Source organism: Diabrotica undecimpunctata, chromosome 10 (assembly GCF_040954645.1).
Source record: "Diabrotica undecimpunctata isolate CICGRU chromosome 10, icDiaUnde3, whole genome shotgun sequence".
Lineage (NCBI taxonomy): Eukaryota > Metazoa > Arthropoda > Insecta > Coleoptera > Chrysomelidae > Diabrotica > Diabrotica undecimpunctata.
The window spans coordinates 47,183,719-47,203,740 of NC_092812.1; the positions used below are offsets into that span (position 1 = coordinate 47,183,719).

Sequence of the window (20,022 nt, forward strand, 5' to 3'; positions counted from 1 at the left end):
GTCACCATTCTGGACTTATGGACTGCTCTGAATTCTTTCTCTGTTAACGTTTTCTATGTATTTAGCGGTTCCGTTTTTTTTCTTCTGTGTATCTCCTTTTCTTCTCTTTTTTTTTTGGTCTGGTAATTATCTACAGTTGTTCTAGTTCAGAGAGTAAACATCTTTTTGTAGGCTTTATTTTTTTCTTTTGTTGCATTCATCGTCAAACCAATGATTTTTACGGGCATAATTTCTGTTTCTATTTCGTTCTATTATTTCTATTTTCTTCTAATCTTTATTGCTGCTTCAATATCTTCCTTATTCTGGTCCAGTAAGAGTGTATATATTACTGGTCTTCTTTATTTACATTTTGATTCCTTAGCCTGTTAGTTATGTTTCTCGAGTACCGTTCTGCAATTGTTGTATCTCCCAGCTTGTGCACATTCCATTCCTTTCTATCCATTTTATTTTCTTTGCTGATATTTGAAATTCTAGCTCTCGATCCGAGTCTGTGTTTGCGCCTCTATAACTTCCACAGTTTATTACATCTGTTCCATGTCTGGAATCTATTAAGATGTTATCAATCTGACTCGTTCTGCCATCAGCAGAGGTCTAGGTTACTTTGTGAATATTTTTTGTGTTCAAAATAGGTGCTAGCGACTGTCATGTTTAGTGCTGCAGCTAAGTGTAAGTTTTTAAGATCTAAATACCTTCATATCAATAATCAACATAGCAACAGAAAATCATATTGGAAAACAAAACACTAAAATATAAACATTTACCATGGTGTTTCCCAGAATGCAAAGAAGCCGTAAAAACATAAAAGGGCTTTCAATAGGTATAAGCATAAAAACATTAATGAAACTATGGCAAGATACATAAGACGTCGAGCAGAAGCTAGATTTGGGTAAAATTCAAGTAAACGATACCGTTCACCGCACTTTAAGCTTAAGGCCGGCTCCACACATGGGATCCAACGTTGGGTAAACTGTGTTCCCACGTTCGGCGACGCATCCACACATTGGTTGAGTATTGGGGCGATATCAATTTGTTCTCTCTAGAGCCAACGTCAACATGTCCGGCATGGAAATTGTATCGGCTGCTACTGTTGTGATAAAGAGTGCATATTTTGCTACAAAAAAGGCAAATTTTACGTTATTTGTCTACAGTGTTTACTTAAAGCTACTAGATCTTTAGAGATGCCGTATTTGACAACTGCAGACTGAATATATGAGTGTAAACCTGACGTCGAAGCTCTGAATCCCCATTTATTCTTTTATTAACTAATTCCCAAATTTGTTAACCTTCTATTTTGGCTATATTCTGCATCAAACGTGACTTTCATCCACAGCCGATATACAGGGTGCCGCACCGAAAACGAAACAGATGCATTTACTGGCAGATGATTCCTTTTAAAAAAAAACGCTTGGACCCGTCGATTTTGTTATCGAGGGGGAAACAAAATTGGCATAAAATCACATTAAACATTTGCAGCCCCCTAAGCAGGGGTGGCACCATCCCTAAAATCTTAAATGGAAAGGGGGGTCGAATGATCCATCATTTAAAAGGTCTTCAACTCCCTTTACAATGATGTAAAATTCATGTACTTCAATTCAGTAGTTTTGGAGATTTATTGATTTAAAGTTTAAATACATCATCGTAAGAGGAGATCAATACATAGCAGCAAAGTTGTTAAAAAATAAAGAATGAACTGACCTGTCAGCCGAGTAAATGTTGAAAATGACCACCATTACTTTCCATGCAATAATAAAGATTTTGCTGAAAACGTTGCCGGACATTTTGCAATATTTGAGGAGTAATTTGATGGCACTCATTCACAATTCTTTGTCGTAAATCTTCTAAGGATGTTGGCTGAGTAGCATAGATTTTGCTTTTAAGTACCCCACAAAAAGAAATCCAAAGGTGATAAATCTGGCGATCTTGGGGGCCATTCAACGGCACCTCTTCTACCAATCCATTGACCTGGAAAGGTCTGATCTAATAATGCCGAACTCTTAATGCGTAATGTGGTGGGGCACCATCCTGTTGGAACAATCAACATATTCTCAACGTATCGACCATCATTCTGATTTTCTATTATATCTGTTAGCGCAGGATCTATGGCATTTTGCAGTAATTCCAAATACATTTCACCAGTCAAATTTCCAGGTAAGAAAAAAGGACCAACCAAATGATCGCCAAAAATGCCAGCCCAAACATTTAATTTTTGTGGCTGCTGTGTGTGGTACCTCATGGTAAATTCTGGGATTAGAGTCCGACCAATATCGACAATTATGACGATTTACTTCGCCATTTAAAAAAAAAGGAACATTCGTCGGAAAAGCAAATGTTAAATAAAAATTGTTCATCGTTTGTAATTCGTTCACTCATAACTTCACAAAATTCTAATCGCTTATCAAAATCGTCTTCATTAAGTTCTTGTACAAGGTGAATTTTATACGGATGAAAATTATGGGCCTTTAGAATCCGTTGGATAGTACGTCGACTAACACCACACGAAGTTTGCAATTTGCGGGTACTTAATGTAGGATCTACAATAACTTGCCCTAAAACCCCCACTTCTGTTGCTTCGTTCCTTATAGGATTTTCAATATTACGTTTTTTATTGGCGACTGATCCAGTTTCCCGAAATTTAGCTACAAGTTCTAGAACATATTTTCGGTGCACATTATGGTTCTCATGTCGCTCATTAAAAATTTGTGCTGTTCTATTAGCGCACTGATTATTTCCGAAAAATATTTCAATAATTTCAACCCTTTGTGCCGTGGAATATACCATGGTTAATTTATGTATAAAGCAATAAATGATATTTTAACAACAAAGATTGGTCAAATCAATCGCAAACTAATGTACTATTTCCTATTTAAAATAAGTACGTGGCATTCTCTACTTATCTTTCTTCAAGAAACAACTTTTTTGTCACAAAGGACACTTCAATTGCTATTTTATTATTAATAAACCATGGCGTAGTAAATAAAAGCATTTACTTATTAAGAAAATGCTTTTACTCAAATTTCTTCTGAAAGAAGTACAAACTAATTTGATGTACCTATTAAAGTCTACTTTAAATCAATAAATCTCCAAAACTACTGAATTGAATACATGAATTTTACATCATTATAAAGGGAGTTGAAAGACCTTTCAAATAATGGATCATTCGACCCCCCTTTTCATTTAAGATTTAGGATGATGCCACACCCCGCTTAAGGGGCTGCAAATGTTAAAGTGATTTTATGCCAATTTTGTGTCTCCTCGAAAACAAAATCGACGGGTCCGAGCGTTTTTTCAAAAAAGGAATCATCTGCCAGTAAATGCCTCTGTTCGTTTTCGGTGCGTCACACTGTATAGAAGTACAATGTTTTAAAAGTTACATGACCACAAGACGGTGCTCTATTAGGACAAAATGATCTATATTTTAAAATTAAAAGCATATACTTTGTAAAATATTTAGATAAGTACATTTTTTTGGGTGCCTGAAAGTACTGAAAAAGTCAGATATTATTTATTTATGCAAGATATAGAATTTTGAGCATAGACCACCGACGTGTAGTGTTAATCCTAAACAACTCAACGGAGATGGCTCAGATCGATTTTTACATGTTTTATATTTGTTATTTTATTGCCGTCATGGAATGGAAATTTCTTCGATAAAGTCATTTTTATTTTCTATAAAGAATGTTGTGTAAAATGACAGCACAAACGTTTTAAAAGAAAAAAGAAGACGAGGACTCTTTTTATAAAATGTGTCTTGTCATTGGTTTATTTTCTTTTGCTTTTGCAAAAACCGACAGTCCACGGAAAACTCCCAAAGTTGGAGCAAGTCATAAAAACGTTAGCGCCAACATTGGCTCCAACAGAGTTTTGTGGGTACACATTGGACGAACGCTGTTGGGGCCAACGTTGGCCCCCATGTATGGAGCCGGCATAAGTACATGATGAAAGCAATGATGAAGATGCTGAATGTTTCTACTGTAACGAGTAGTTCTCCTCATTAGCCGATGAAGAAGGATGGGTACGTTGCTCGGTCTGTCTGACATGGGCTCATGAAGCATGTGTGGGAATAGATCCAGAAGATGATGAAGAATTTCAGTATGAATTTTGTATTTCTAAATAAGTATAATATGTAATCTATTTTTACTAATGTTCTCTTATCGGTTTTTTAAGTTTTTTTAATAACAAAATACTTTTTCCTTGATTTTCCCAGTAGTTCCATCAATTGCGACTAAATGACCGTTAAATGTTTAATGAACATCCTAAGTAATTAAACAAAAAAATATTATTTCTGATTTAACTATATGTGCATATCTTCCTTAGATGGTTCACAATACCCCATCCTTCCCTATTAGGAATTTTGAAGATGAACCTGAAGAATGTCCAATTCAATATTTATGAAATTTGGTCCGCCATTTTGAATTTTTCAACTTGACATCAAATTCGTAATCAACGAGTCAAAAACTTTACAGTGCCTATTTATGTCCAAATAATCCGAAATATACGACATTTGGTCCACCATATTCGATCGGCCATTTTGAATTTTTCAATTTTGACATAAAATTCTCAATCAGGAAGGTTAAAACCTTGTAGTTTACATTTATATCGAAATTGATTGGCCACGTTTTTAGCGGTTCGTCCCACTGTGCCCCGGTGTCCACAGACCGTTTGACTTTTAAACTGTTCAAATATAAACGTAAAATTTGTCACACTAACGCCTAATGTTCCTTTAAGAAAGTTGGGAAGGTACTGTGGTACCTAGTTTCTTAGCTTCCCCACTTTCGCCAAAATCAGAAATGGAACTTTAACCCGGACTGCGGGGCCGTGGGCGACTATTGGAAGGTTAATAATAATTTTGTTTGTATCTAATATGTATGTTTAACTATTAGTAAATTGATAATAAAAGAATAGAAACATATTTTTATTAATATTGTAATACTAAATTATTTTTAAATTTATTATATACAAAAGCAATAAATCATTAAGTTAATATAGTTTTTAATATAATTCCCAAACTTTTATTATATTGTGGTTTCCATTCGAGTTTATTATTAAAACAGGTAAATAATTTAAGTAACAAAATGGTCTGCGGCTACCACCTGCCAAACCAACTTCTTATATATAAAAAGAGGCATCGAAAAAAAAATCATAATTAAGATAGCGCATGGAATGTTTTCCTTCTTTTGGATGATTAGTTACTCTCATAAAATAAATAAAAAAAAAATAAAACATAATCTAACTTTTAAAACACTTATTCGATTTCTCCTTTTTCTTCTTGTAGAACATGATCCTGTTTACTCTAGCATCCCAGCTCGTGTGATGTTAATATCCAGCTCTTCGGGGTCGTTCTAATGGTCTTTTTGTTTTGGGTTTATGTGTTTTCGCCCATTTCGCAGTTCTTCCTTGGTCCATTCTGTTGACATGATCTCTTCTGGACTACATACAGTTTCTGTAATATATTCAAATTTCTTATTATATCCTCTAGAGAGAAAACCTCTTAAGGTCCTTAATACGTTTTATTTCTGTAGTTCTCAACAATCTTTTGTAAGTGACGCTCAGCTGCGTATTATCAGCCCTAGTTTCAGCTCTTTAAAACATTAATTCAAAGAAAATAAAATGGTCGAAAGCACGTTTAAGTGCTTTTTGTTACTTCTGTAAGATATACAGGGAGTCTAGTTATCAGGAATCTAATAAAACTCATAAAAAGTCATTCAAAGTTAAAAGTTATTCGGCCGTATGTTGTCTTAAGTATTTTTACAACTTTTGAAGCATATGAAAACCGTGCAAAATGTACTAACTAACTATTGTACAATCGAGAATTTCAATCAGGCCGTTGGTGTGTGTGGTGAACCATTGACTACCTTTGAGAATAAATTTACAAATAACTTCTAGTTCAGTCCAAACTGAACCCTAAATTCAACAATGAAATTGTGAAATACAATGTATAGGAGCATTTACATAAATATAACAAATTAAATACAAAATGAATAAATTAACAGATGAAAATTAATTTAGAAGAGGTGCAACAAATGTTTTCATCTTTGTCATGCCAAAAATCTATTAATAGTAGTTCGTAGCCGTAGTAATAAAATAAGAAATATGTGAATATTTTGACTTAAGTTAGTAGCTGTTTAACAAAATGAGGTCGAATATGCTGCATTGTTAGAGTGACATAATCGTGTAATGGTTAAACTGGTATAGTATATTTGTCTTAAATAATGGTTATTTGAAATTATTAAGACGTAAAGAAGAGAAAATTAGCTTCTTTTGGCCACATTATGCGTAATAATAAATATCGAGCTGACAGTTGTTGTATGTTTTTTTTAAAAGCTCTGCAATAAAGATGGTTTTTAATGAAAAAGGGCGAATTACTGTTTTAATGACGAGGGGCTACTGCGATAGAAAAAGATCTTATAGTGAAGTATCCAACTTGTTACCTATCGAGGTAAATCCACAATGGATACGTGAAAACCATACTCGCCATACTCAAAAACCACAAAAACGGTAAATGTACGGTCGGGTGTAGTGGATACTCAGAACTGGCCGTTTTTTATAGGACATTTACGAGGGTGGATTGATATAAAACTAGCTTTTGATAGAAAAAACAAGTTTTTTGGAATTAAATCGATTTATTTCTCAACATAGTCCCCTTTTAGCTCGATACATTTAGTAAGACGATGTTCCAATTTTTTTATCCCATCCGACTAGTATTTTTGCTCGAGCTCTTCAAAATAGGCCGAAGGTTTCAGCGACGATTCATCATTTGTTGCGAAACGGCGTCCTCTGAGCCATTTTTTTAGTTTGGAAACAGGAAAAAATAGCAGGCGGCAAGATCTGGGGAATACGGTTGGTGTTCAACCAATTCATAGCCCCAATTCGTGTAATTTGCCATGCGACGGCCGATCGGTGAGCCGGTGCATTGTCTTGGTAAAAAAGCACTTTTTTGCGTTCCAAACCGGGGCGTTCGGCATCGAATCGATTCAATAATGCTGCGTAGTACTCACCATTGATTGTTTTCCTTTTTCCAAGTAGTCGATGTGGATGATGCCCTTCGCATCCCAGAAAGCAGTCGCCATCACTTTGCCGACCGTATCATCGCCAAAAGCGAGAAGTGGTCACACGTTTTTGCATTTGATCGATTGTCAGCAACGCGGTACCCATCGCGCGGATAGCTTTTTCATGTCCAAATGATGGTGAATCATGTTGTGTACGCGTTCGTAGGAAATGTTTAGGACCTCTATTAACCCGCGGAGCTTATTCGACCATCTGCCATAATCATGTCATGGACTTTGTTGATTATTTCCGGCGTGGTGACTTCATTTGGCCTCCCGGGACGCTCATCATCAAAAACACTCGTACGACCACGAACAAATTCAGCTTTCCAAAATTTTACTGTTGCTAACGAAGGTGCAACCTCACCATAAACTTCGTCCAGGTCGGCTTTGATTTGCACATTCGTTTTACCCTTTTTGTGGAGGAACTTAATCACCGAACGATACTCGACTTTTTCCATTTCTCCGAAAACACAAAATTTGCTTGCTTTTGACGGCTGTGAAAACCAAACTAATTGTTTTTAAAACTTAAAATTTTGACAGACGTCATTTCATGAATGGCAAATGTCAACACCGAAACCAATTCGGTATCAAGTAGAGCCATTTATCAAAGGCTAGTTTAATATCAATCTATCCTCGTAACAAGCGACAATTATGAAATTTTACTTAGAAATGAAATAGTGCCTGCCCTGAAAAAAAAGGAGCAAATTTTAATGTGATACACTTCCAGCAAGACGGAGCTCAAGCTCATTTTGGTGTAAATGTTTGGCGTTATTTAGATCAGTTATTTCCCGAACAATGGATTGGTAGATTAGGTAGTATTGAATGGCCCCCTCGTTTACCCGATTTAAATCATAAAGATTATTTTTATTGGGGATAAGTGAAAAGTAGAGTTTATAAAGCTAAACTAGCAACTGTTGCAGCTATAAGGCAAAAATTATGGATGAATCCATATTATTTTCTAGAGACACGGGAGAAATGTAATAGATGCGTTTCTCATCGTTTAGGATACTGTCAAATTAACAACGGGCGACATTTTAAACACTTAATTAGGTATACATTAATTTAGCAATGTAGTAAACTTTTAATTATTAGGTTCAAATTTAGTTGTACATAGATTGAATCAAAAAATGTATTGGGACGATAGACTGACTACATCAAATTGAAAGTATTGTATACGATTGAACTGGTATTGAAGTGGAGATTTCAATAAAGGTACAATATACAGGGTGTTGTATTTACAAAATCAAAATGACTATAATTATATCAGTAAAATGGCAAACCTGTTACACATGGTTACAAATATCAAATTTTAAATCTCCATATTGCAAAATAGGTGTATCCCTGTTTTGTATAATTCGGACCATTCATTTAAGAGATAATTAGACGTTCCAGACTTTTGATCAACACTGTATATATATATATATATATATATATATATATATATATATATATATATATATATACATATATATATACATATATACATATATATATATATATATATATATATATATATATATATATATATATATATATACAGAGGTGAGTTTTGATAATTTTCGACATTGTCGTTAATTCCATTATGGCACAGAGTGTCCAAAAAAATTATCCAGAAAAAATGTAGGCAATAATATTCTCCAGGCTGAATAATATACCGAATTCTACAGGATGATTAATAACGACTTGGTAAAGCAATCAGTATATTTTTTTAAATAGCACACCTTGTATATTTTCTCATTTTAGATTCCTCTCATAATCCCTGCTCTTACAATATGAAGTTATATGCTACTACAGGGTATTTAACGAGTTATGACTATTTGTATTTCGATATTGCTATGAAATAAACATCCTGTATATAAAGAACTTGGCAACAATGTGTATGAATAGCAACACGTGAAAATTATTTGACTTCAACAAAAAGGTAAGAATAGTGCAAACAACTAAAAAGTAAGTAGACATCTCAATTTGACAATTGACAGTTAAAGAACGATAACATAATAAAACCTAGCCAGAAAAACAGCGACGTTGCCGGATTATGACAGAAATCTGCGAGAGTATTTGTGTTAAAAATAATTAAGTTCCAATCTATGAGAACACTGCAAAGAACTGAGGGAGGCCTATGTCCAGCAGTGGACGCGATTGGCTGATTGATGATGATGATCTGCAACCTAATCGAATATGGGAAGCAGAAGAAATGCCGATGGTTGGAAAGAAAGTAGAATTGTACCATTAAGAAAGGATAAGTAACAAAGTGTAACAGCTATAGAGAAATATCTCTACCGAGTACAACATACAAAAATCTAACAGCCCTCATCAGCAAAAGTAAGTCAGAGAAAAAAATTGGGGACTACCAGCAAGGATTCAGGGAAGGCAGATCCACTACAGATGCGATCCATATAATTCATATATTACACAAACAATCGAGATATGCCACGAACACAAAATAGAACTCCACACCCTCTTCGTAGACTTCAGACAAGCCTTTGACTGTATAGGAAGAAATAAATTATGTAATGAAATGAATATCAAGATATACCGGCAAAGCTAATCAGATTAATAAAAATGAGTATGTATGGATATCAAGCTAAAATAACCGCAGAAGGTAACACAAAATCAATTGCAATAGAAATAGCAGGGCGACAAGGCGATTTCCTGTCAACCAAACTATTCAACATAGCAGTAGAAGGAATAGTCAAGGCCAGCGGAATTAAAAAAACTATAGTAGCATATGCCGGTGACATAGTTCTTATGGGAAGAGATAAAGAAAGAGTAAAAGAAGCAGTAACAATCTTGGCAAATGAAGCACGGAAAAGAGGTCTAGAAATTATAGAACGAAAAACAAAATATCTACTCTGTTCTAGAAGAGAAGATAACAAGACAAGAGAAATCAAGATAGAAAACTTAACTTTGAAGAGTTCAACAATTGAAATATTGCGAGTGTTTGCAAATGGCAAAAATAACAAAAGTGAAGTAACGGAGCAAATACTAGTAAACAACAAAACATACTGGAGATATCATAAGCGAATGAAGGACAAGAAACTTATCTAAAAAATTAAGAATATTCGAAATGAAAATCCTCAAAAGAATTATGGGACCACCAAGAATGGGAAACGGAGAAATGAGAAGAATGAACCATGAACTAAAGACCATAATGAAGGAGAAGATATCGTTAGATTGATTAAAGCACAGAAATTGAGATGGCTGTGGCACATAGAGAGAAGGAAAAACGACCTACCGATAAGACAGTCACCAGACGAAAGCCAGACTCTTCCAACTGTTTACTGTGCCTGCGAACGATCAACCGCTATTCGTGACGCTCGCCTCACAATGCCAGTATTAAAGCTTCACCTCAAAAATTTTATGTTTGCTTCACCACGTAGTTATTAATCACCCTGTAGAATTCGGCATATTATCATGCTTGGAGAATATAATTGCCTACATTTTTCTAAATGAATTTTTTGTAATCCTGTATTATAATGGAATTATCAACCAATGTCGCACTAAAAACTCAAGAAATATACGTTAATAATATTATTTAATTTTTTAGTTAATTTTCCCAAAATGCATGTTCAAAATTAAAGCCTAACCAACATTGGCATGTCAAACAAAAAAATTTCACGTCCATTTAGCATGCTGACTATGCTACTACCCAGTCGTTGAAATAAACAATTCCTTGGCCTGCTAAATTACGTCTTTTTTTTCGACGGCTCTATTCTAATCCACAGGCTCTATTCTAATCCACAGAAGAGATTAGTTTATATTATGAACCTAATAAAAAATAAGAGAACAAGATATATAATATAGAATTTTATTGGTTATCATTTCAATTGATTACTCATAAAATGTACAATAAACGAATAACAGGATAAACAAATTAATGAGCAATAGTGAAACCTCCGTCTTTAAAAGGACTAAGAAAGTCCAACACTTAATATTAATAATTACTTTCTAGTTTATCTGTCTAGTTTATTTATGGCGAATATACAAACCAAAATAGCATTAAGTATTTAGGCGAACTGAGCCTCAGGCAGGCGACTTTTTACATGACCTTTAACTGCACTTGAATTCGATGCGTAACACTAAATATACAACTCAATCTCACATTTTATTATTGCCGGATTACTCATTAGTAATATCAAAAATAAAACAAAATACTCTGACTCACACACTCAGCACCATATTTGCTATTTGGGATTGTAGTAAGGAGGCTGTTGCATATGTGGTGGACCTGGGCCTGGTCCCATGGTTTGTCCACCCATTTGACTACGAGTGCCAGTGGCATACAGCTGTTGCTGGAAGTTGTGGAACTGTTGTGCATAATTGGGGTCAGCAGTTGTAGGACAGACAAAAGGTGAATTTTTAAAGCTATTGTTTTGTCCCATCGAAGGAGGAAGAGGTTGACTGGCATCTGGTGCTCCGATGCCCATCGGACTGCCCTTAGGACCGCTAACGAACATCTGTGGCGAGGGATTACCCATGTTCGGGCCAGGGTTAAACATCGGTTCCGGTCCTCCAGGGGGTCCGTTAAAAACCATTTGTGGCATTCTCATACCCATTGGTGGTCTCATAGGACCTCGCATCATTAGGTATCATTCACCAGGCATTCCCATGTTGCCACCCATAGGTCCCGGTCCATTTCCCATATGACTACTCATACTCATTGGTCCGATAGGTCCGTCTTGAGTCATGGGTCCATCCATGTGTCCCATATGTGGAGGCATAGGACCTCCTTGCATCGGTCCATTGTTAGGACCACAAGAGGAGAAATATTGCATATTCTGTGGTTGCATTTTTGCATCCATCATATTCATAGGAGTTGTGATACGTGTCAAGAAATCACTATTGGTGGTCCTCTCGGAGGAGGAGCCTGCCCCACCTGAGATTTTGCTGGTAAATATTGTATCGTGTTTGGTGCATTAGGCTTGACTTGGACATTTGCTCCATTATAAGGATTTGGTCCTGGGGGACGTCCTATCATTCTAGGCATAGGCATATGATTTGGAAAGGCACCTGGCAGTTTAGGCGAAAGGGAGCGTATAGACCCATTGGCGAATTCGGATGAAATCCATGGGGAGGACCTTGCATAGGCATACCCATCATACCACCCGAACCTTGATCCATTTCGTTCATACCATGGCATCCACCCATATCCATCATGTGCATCGAAGGAGAACCAAAATTCATCATTGGAGGACCTTGATTGCTCTGTCCATTCAGTGAACTTGCTACACTATTTGTTAATTGCTGACTCATTTGTGCTAATGATGAGATCGGATCAAAATGTGAAACCTTGGATTGCCGGACATAGTACTTGTACAGTTTGGGATTTAAAGGAACATTGTCTCCTCTAACACATGCATAATTAGGCATATCTAACGGTTTAGCTTGGGGTGATAAATTGACGAAACCTCCTCCCATTTTAGCACCTGGAGAAGCATTTGGTCCTGGAAATCTGGGAACATCCATCATGTGCGGGCTAGGAGTTGGAAATAGGTCTGTTTTCAGAGGGTCCGAATTTGGACCAGGAACTGTTTGTGGGCTTAACACTGAAGCTCCAGAAAGTCGCTGGGCCGGTTTTTCACCTAAAAAAATAATTGACAATTTAAAATTGAGACTAAAAATTAATATTTTAGTTAAAATTATTACAACAGGTATTAATATACAGTAACCTTCCTTTAATTCGCACGTTCGGGACTTAAATAGATTATCAAATATTCCGGATTATACATCTATAATACAGGGTGTTCAAAAAGGTATGTCATAAATTAATCACGCATTGATCAGATGATAAGTTGGATCAGATTAAATTATGATTTCAATAAACTATCGGGAATATCGTAGATGAATGTCAAGGAAATAGTGCAGCAGCCGCATAGGCGATTATTTCTGACCATTGATCGTCGTTTACGGGAAAACGGTTACATTCCAACCGCAAGTTGCTGGCAATAGTGGTCGTCCAATAATGGATGCAACTGACAAATACATTTTAGGAATCATTGAAGAAGTACCTGGAGCAAGTACAAGGGAATAGCTGCTTAACTAATGTTCCTCACGTAAGAGTTTAGAGTCGTTTGAAGGATCCGTTGCTTAAACCCTATCACTTAACAACGGTTCAAGAGTTATTGGTGAAGATTATCCCAAAAGAATTGGACTTTGCGATTGGTTGTTAATGCAAAACACTCGAAATGTTAATTTTATTAGAAATATTTTGTTTACCGACGAGGCTACCTTCAGTAGAAATGGAATAACAAGCCATCATAACGAGCACATTTGGGCCGACGAAAATCCTCACGCTAAAAAAAAAACGACTCATCACCAAAGGACTTTCAAAGTTAATGTTTTGGGCAGAAATCGTGGATAACAATCTAATAGGCCCAGTATTTCTTCCCAACAATTTAAATGGTGATAATTATTTGCAGTTCTTGGCAAATGATTTACAAGAGTATTTGGAAGAAGTAAATATTCCAATAAAGCAAAATATGTGGTTTCTACAACATGGCGCCCCACCGCATTACAATAATGAAGTCCGGGAATACCTTTGCAGACAGTATCCTGGTCGGTGGATTGGAAGGGGTCGTGACGCACCTATTTCTTGGCCACCCAGAAGTCCAGGTCTTAACCCCATGGACTTTTGCTTTTGGGGGTTTATGAAAGAGAAAATGTATTTCTGTAACAATAGAGGACGAACAACAATAATTGAGGGTTAGAATAATTCAAGCTGCAAATCAATTTCGTCAGAAAAATATGGTTTTTCAGCGCATTCGGTTTTCCTTATTAAAACGATACCGAATGTGTATTGAAGAAAATGGAGATCATTTTGAACATTTATTGTAATATCATATTTATAGAGGTTATACATTTTTTGTACTTGTTAATTCATTTAAGCCATTTATTTAGTTGGACGTAATTTTTAAAGGTTAATGAAAAAAAGGTCCGTAACCCAATAAAAACTGTTTTTTGAAAAAAGTGATGAGGCAAAAAACTTTTTAAAAATAATGTTTTAAACTACTGATGCCACAAAATTCATTTGATTTGAACGTACTCAAAAGTTTGGGGGGATTTAGGGCTGCACACCCCCCTTAAAATTTTTCTGTGGGCTTAGATTTTGTTGTTTCTTTTTTATGAAAAATGCTTTCAGAACAAGAAAGTAACGCGTCCATTTTTATTACAAAATGTTAAGAGGTTTAGGAGATAATGCAAAAAAAACAATTTTTATTTTGTAACTTCAAAGGGATGTAACTTTTTTTGTGTACACTTTTGTACTAAGGTAAGTTGGATTCAATCAATTTATTTTTGTCCCCGGAATGCGTGATTTAATGATTTATGACATACCTTTTTGAAACACCCAGTATAATTTATATTATTGAAGATAATGGATTTTCTAAAGAGCTATGAAGTTGGAAATAGTTGCGTAGATCTAACTGGCAACGATGCACTGGAAGGTTAAAGTGAAAACTGAAAATTTTATGGCTTCATATGATAGCCTAGGCGAAGTGGGTTAAAAATAACAAGAATTTAATTGCAAAATATAATTTACACAATGAGATATTTAATTACAGAAGATTAAATTTGTGATCATACATCAAAATTCTAACTCTTAATGTTTACTAATTTGTTAAATATTTAAATCTAATGCCCCCATTACCAGCAAATTATGTAGCATATTACAATATTTTAATGACAATGTAAAATTTAAATTTGATTCATTTAAAGATCAGTTAGGAGTCTAGGGCTTAATTAAATTAATATTACGTCTACTATAAGTATTTATTAAGAGCTATATAAATTTTTACATTCTATATGAATATTTCCTTTTTCATATCCGTTTATAACAAATTTAATTTTAATTTAATTAAATTGTAGACTGCTAAATGATCTTTAAATGCATCAAATTATTTTTCTCAGGCACCTACAAGCTGTCTTGAGCTAATTTTATTTTATTAAAATATTGTAATGTGCTAATTTGCTGGTAATGTGGGTATTAGATTTAAATATTTAACAAATTAGTAAAGATTAAGATATATAATTAACCAGAAGTTTACCTATATTTATTAAGTACTTATATTAAATTTATAAGTTTATATTTGATGTATGATCACAATTTTAATCTTCTGTAATTAAATATATTATTGTTTAAATTATATTTTGCAATTAAATTCTTGTTATTTTTAACCCACTTTGCCTGGGCTATCATACGGAACCATACATGTGTCGGACTTTTTCAGTTTTCACTTTACTTTCCAGTGCATCGTTGTCAGTTAGATCTACGCAACTATTTACAACGTCATAGCTCTATAGAAAATCTATTAGCTCTAAACATTAATAATTCTCAAGTATAAGAAAAACCGACAAACTGAGCTAAAATTACTATTAGTGAGAATGAATTTGTTAAAATAATTTCTAATTCAGCCTAAATTGAATATTAAATACAAAAATGAAATTGTGAAATCTATATATATAGGAGAATTTACAACAAACTGAGCAAATTTATGAGAAACTGAATAAGGAAGTGTGTTTAATCATTGCAGAAGTACTAAAATGTTTTTATGTTTATCCGTATTTACAGGTATTACGACTGACCACGAAATTGTTCATTTTAAATTGGATATAAAAATTCAGTATCTGAACGTTTCTGATTTTTTTCATGTAATTATGATATAATTTGTATAGTTTATGAATTACATTGCATGCGATCGCAATAGATAACGAAATTAATTATTTATGTATTAGAATAAATTCAAACCTGCAGTTACGGCAGTGGGCGTGTGAGGGCTGGGTATTTGGAAGCGACAACCCTCAGAGGGGGTGGGAGGAAACCTAGGTCCTACATCCATAGACGTAGGCGTGTTTGAACCTGAAACTCTCGAATGTGGAAGATCTGTCGTCGTAACTGGAAAACCGCTGTCCATTGTAGTGGGCAAAACCCTAAAATTAAATGATTCTATAAGAACTGATATGTAAAAAAAGTATAAATGGTTTAAAGGGTAGGTGAGTAAAAAGTAGTGTAAATATCTAACGCTGAACATATAGCTCTTCTTTGGATTTGTTCTATTGATACTGTCTAATCTGCACAGGTCAGGGATCATCCCTGAACTGCACAGGTTGCACAGTCATATATTTATTGCCAATGTAATTGAAAAACAAAATCACGAATCGTGTTGTATTAGTGTCTCAATCGACACAAATCCCAGATTCGTCCGATTAATTCCTCAGTAACTGCCGCACTAAATAGATATTTCGAAATCTTCGATTCATTCATGTTTTATCAAAAAAAAACATTTGTTTTTTACGTTATAAAACAACTCGCGTACTTTTTTATTTTAGTAATTATTTCAGGCACGTCTTTATTTTTATACACATTGTCACGAAAGTAGAAACATATTACAAGTTTGTGTAGAAACCGAGAAGCACAGATAATTAGCGTACCAACAGAAGTAAAATCGGTTTGGAAACCCCATTTCCAAGCTCTGCTAGGAACACAAGAACATGACCATTTCCTGGATTTTCACTTACTCTTATACTTTTCTTTAGAGCTTTCCGTAGCTATAGTGTATCTTTATGTATGAGAGAGTAATAAAACAATAAATTATGTATGCAAATCCATAAACTGTTGATACGGGTGACTCAATGAAAAACAGATATTTGTCAACAAGTTTACAGAAGTATATAGGAAAACAATTTTAAATTGAGTATGACCACCAGGTATAAAGGTTGGAGCAGAATAGAATACAATAGTTGTGAGGATTTACTAATCCCTAAATAAGGTTGCCAGTGTCGGAGTGATGGAGGTTAACAGGTACTAATGAATTTGCAAGAAATGTAAGATGTTTATTTTATTGGTTATATATAACCAATAAAAGTTTAATAAGTACCTACCTATTTGCAAAATAAAGTTTAATTCTTTAGATAAAATAAAACGTTTTATTTTATCTGAAATGAGTGCATTCCACGAAGTAAGGGTTTCAACAATCAAACATTTAATTCTTTAATTCCAGGAATCTACGACAGTAATTGACTAGATAATTACCTTCTAAACTTATTCCACAGAAAATGTGATAGTGGGTTTTTCCATTTTGTAGGAAGGTCCAAGTGGCGTATTCAAAATTCTTAACAGTTCACTAAAAGTAGGTACTTCAGTTGCAAGGTGCAGTTTATTGTGTATACTAGTGTTATGGAAAATTTGGAAGTGCCGTGTGAACGCCGAAAAATTGGTCCTCTAACAGTTAATGAAAAAACATTAATATTTAATTGTTTTAAATCATTTACAGACAAACGTTTATGTGAAAGTGTTGATGAGACCGTTGAGTTAGTTAGCAATACACTTGGTGTTGGGAAATCTACGATTTACAGAGTTATTAAAGAAGAGAAATGTGGTAGTTTTCAAATGCCACGTAATGCTCCAGGGAAACCAAAATTTCAAATAGAATATCATTTTAAAGAAGGACTTCGACGGAAAGTGCATGAATTCTTCTTTAGACAAGAATTTCCAACATTGGATGAAGTTCTTGTCTCAGTTCGAGATGATAAGGATTACCCAGAAATGAGTCGAAGTACGTTATGGAAACTTTTAAAAGAAATAGGCTTCCGCTGGAAAAAGAATCCCAGAAAGTCTATTTTATTAGAAAGAAGCGATATTGTCATATGGAGAAGACATTTTCTAAGAACCATAAAGGAAATGAGAAACCAAAAAAGAAAAATATTTTATCTTGATGAAACATGGATCAACGAGGGTCATACACCAAATAAATTTTGGCAGGATGAAACTGTTACAAGTCAAAGGCACGCTTTTGTAAATAACTTATCTACTGGTTTAAACCCACCATCAGGAAAGGGACGCAGGCTGATAATAGTACACATTGGCAGTTCAGACGGTTTTGTTGAAGGTGGTTTATTAACTTTTGAATCAACTCGTACCGGTGACTACCATGAAGACATGAACGCTGATGTCTTTCAAGAATGGTTCGAACAAATGATAGATCTTCTTCCTAAGAACTGTGTAATAGTAATGGATAATGCAAGTTATCACTCCAGACTTATAGAAGGACTGCCCACAACCAAGTGGTTAAAAAAAGACTTGCAGAATTGGCTGAGTTCAAAAAATATTACGTACCATCCCGGATCTATAAGAAAGGAACTTTATTCGTTGTGTGCCCTTCATAAAGAAAAATTTAAAAAATACGAAATTGATGAAATTGCCAAAAATCGTGGAATGACAGTACTTAGATCCCCACCATATCATTGTGAATTAAACCCGATTGAACTGGTATGGGCACAGATAAAGAGTGAAGTTTCAAGAAAAAATACCACTTTTAAAATTCATGATGTTAAACAGTTGTTTTTGGAGGCCGTAAATAATGTAAAACCTGAAAACTGGGAAAAGGCAGTAAATCACACTATTAAAGAAGAGGAAAAAATGTGGAAGCTGGACAATATTACTGATAAAATGATCGAGCCAGTTATTATAAATCTTGGTTCTGAAAGTTCATCGTCTGAATCTGATTTGGATTTGTAACAAGTAGCTGTAAGTTTTATATTAATATTTTTATTCATCTATTTAACATACCTTAGACGGTTTTAAAAACACTTTTTCTCTTTTGTAATTTTTAAAAATAAAAAAAAATGTGAATTTTTTAAAACCCTTTTTAATGTAGGCCAGTCAGTTCTAATATAGTGTGTGATAAAAGAGGTCACTTTTGTTTACATACACATAACACTTTATAACACTGAAATAATTCATTTATTTTTTACAATTATTCAAAGTAATTTTTCAATTTATCTTGAGCACGCCCATGGAGTGGTCGGAGCTACCTGTTAAAATTATGCTAATTACTCTCTCGTTCATAAAAATAAACTATAGATAGTGTGATTCCTAGATATTTAAACTCAAACACTTGTTCTATTATCTGACCTTCCAGCTGCAATTTACATCTTAGTAAATTTTCTGTTATAACCATGTCGTTTTGTCTTTTTTGGAGAAATTAACATGTTAAATTTTCTGCCCATTTTTTATCCTATTTTAGTTCTTACTTTTTTTATTATTTTATCCATGATCAGGTTGAACAATAGAGGACTCAGGGAATCTTCCTATCTTCTCCCATTATCAGTGCCAATTGGGTCCGTTAGTTTTTCTTTACTTTTATTGTGTTGTTTTGGTAAATATTTTCGATCATTTTGATTATTCCTAGAGGTATCTCTGTTGCTTACAATAAGTGGATAACGTCCTTTGATTTGACTCGATCAAATTCCTTCTTAAGGTCCACGAAACATAAATATGCGGGTTTGTTGTATTCTAATGATTTCTATTGCATTTGTCTCATTATAAATATAGCGCCAGTGCATGATCTTCCCGACATAAAACCTTGTTCTTCTGTGTTATAATTTCATTCAGGTTATTATCACTTTGATTGATAATTTTAGTTTTGTGTTTAATAAATTAGTTCCTCTGTAATTTTCCGGGTCCGATTTCTCTCCCCTTTTTGAAGAGAAGTATTAGAGTGCTTGATCTCCATTCTTGTGGTATTTTGTTTTGTTCTATTATTTTTTGGATTAGTTTTAATAGTTGCTTGGTCAGATCTGGTCCTCCATACTTTAGGAGTTCATTCGGTATTCTGCCCTCTCCTGGTGTTTTTCTATTTTTTAATTTCTTTAATGTTTCCTTTGCCTCTTCTTCCTCAATATTTATTTCTTCGTTTGTCGTCATTTCTGGTGTTGGTGGTTCATTATCGTCACCTTTATTTAGCAAATAGGGATCGATAGTCGTCTGCCCATATTTCCTTCTGAATTTGTTTTCTTTTTATTAATTCGTTTATCTCGTTTCTTTGTCATCCGATCATTCTCCATATTTTTTTTGTGTTCCGTAGAAGCCCTGTTCCATCTCATTTGAGAAGTTCGGCCAGTGTTTCCTTTTTATTTGTTTTACTAAAGTATTTGTTTCATTTCTGATTCGTTTATAATGGTTTTATGGTGTTGTGTTCTG

At 34.4% G+C, this 20,022-nt stretch overlaps 1 protein-coding gene across 1 annotated transcript in view; it reads right to left on the bottom strand.

Annotated features, from left to right (window-relative positions):
• Positions 1-10,837: 10,837 nt before the first annotated feature.
• Positions 10,838-20,022, bottom strand: part of lgs (BCL9 domain-containing protein legless) — a 32,703-nt gene continuing 23,518 nt past the window's right edge. The window contains 6 exon segments of the mRNA XM_072545859.1: positions 10,838-11,889; positions 11,892-12,086; positions 12,089-12,337; positions 12,340-12,370; positions 12,372-12,628; positions 15,790-15,971. Of these exon segments, the coding sequence (XP_072401960.1) occupies positions 11,231-11,889; positions 11,892-12,086; positions 12,089-12,337; positions 12,340-12,370; positions 12,372-12,628; positions 15,790-15,971 (1,573 nt within the window). The 3' untranslated portion in view covers positions 10,838-11,230.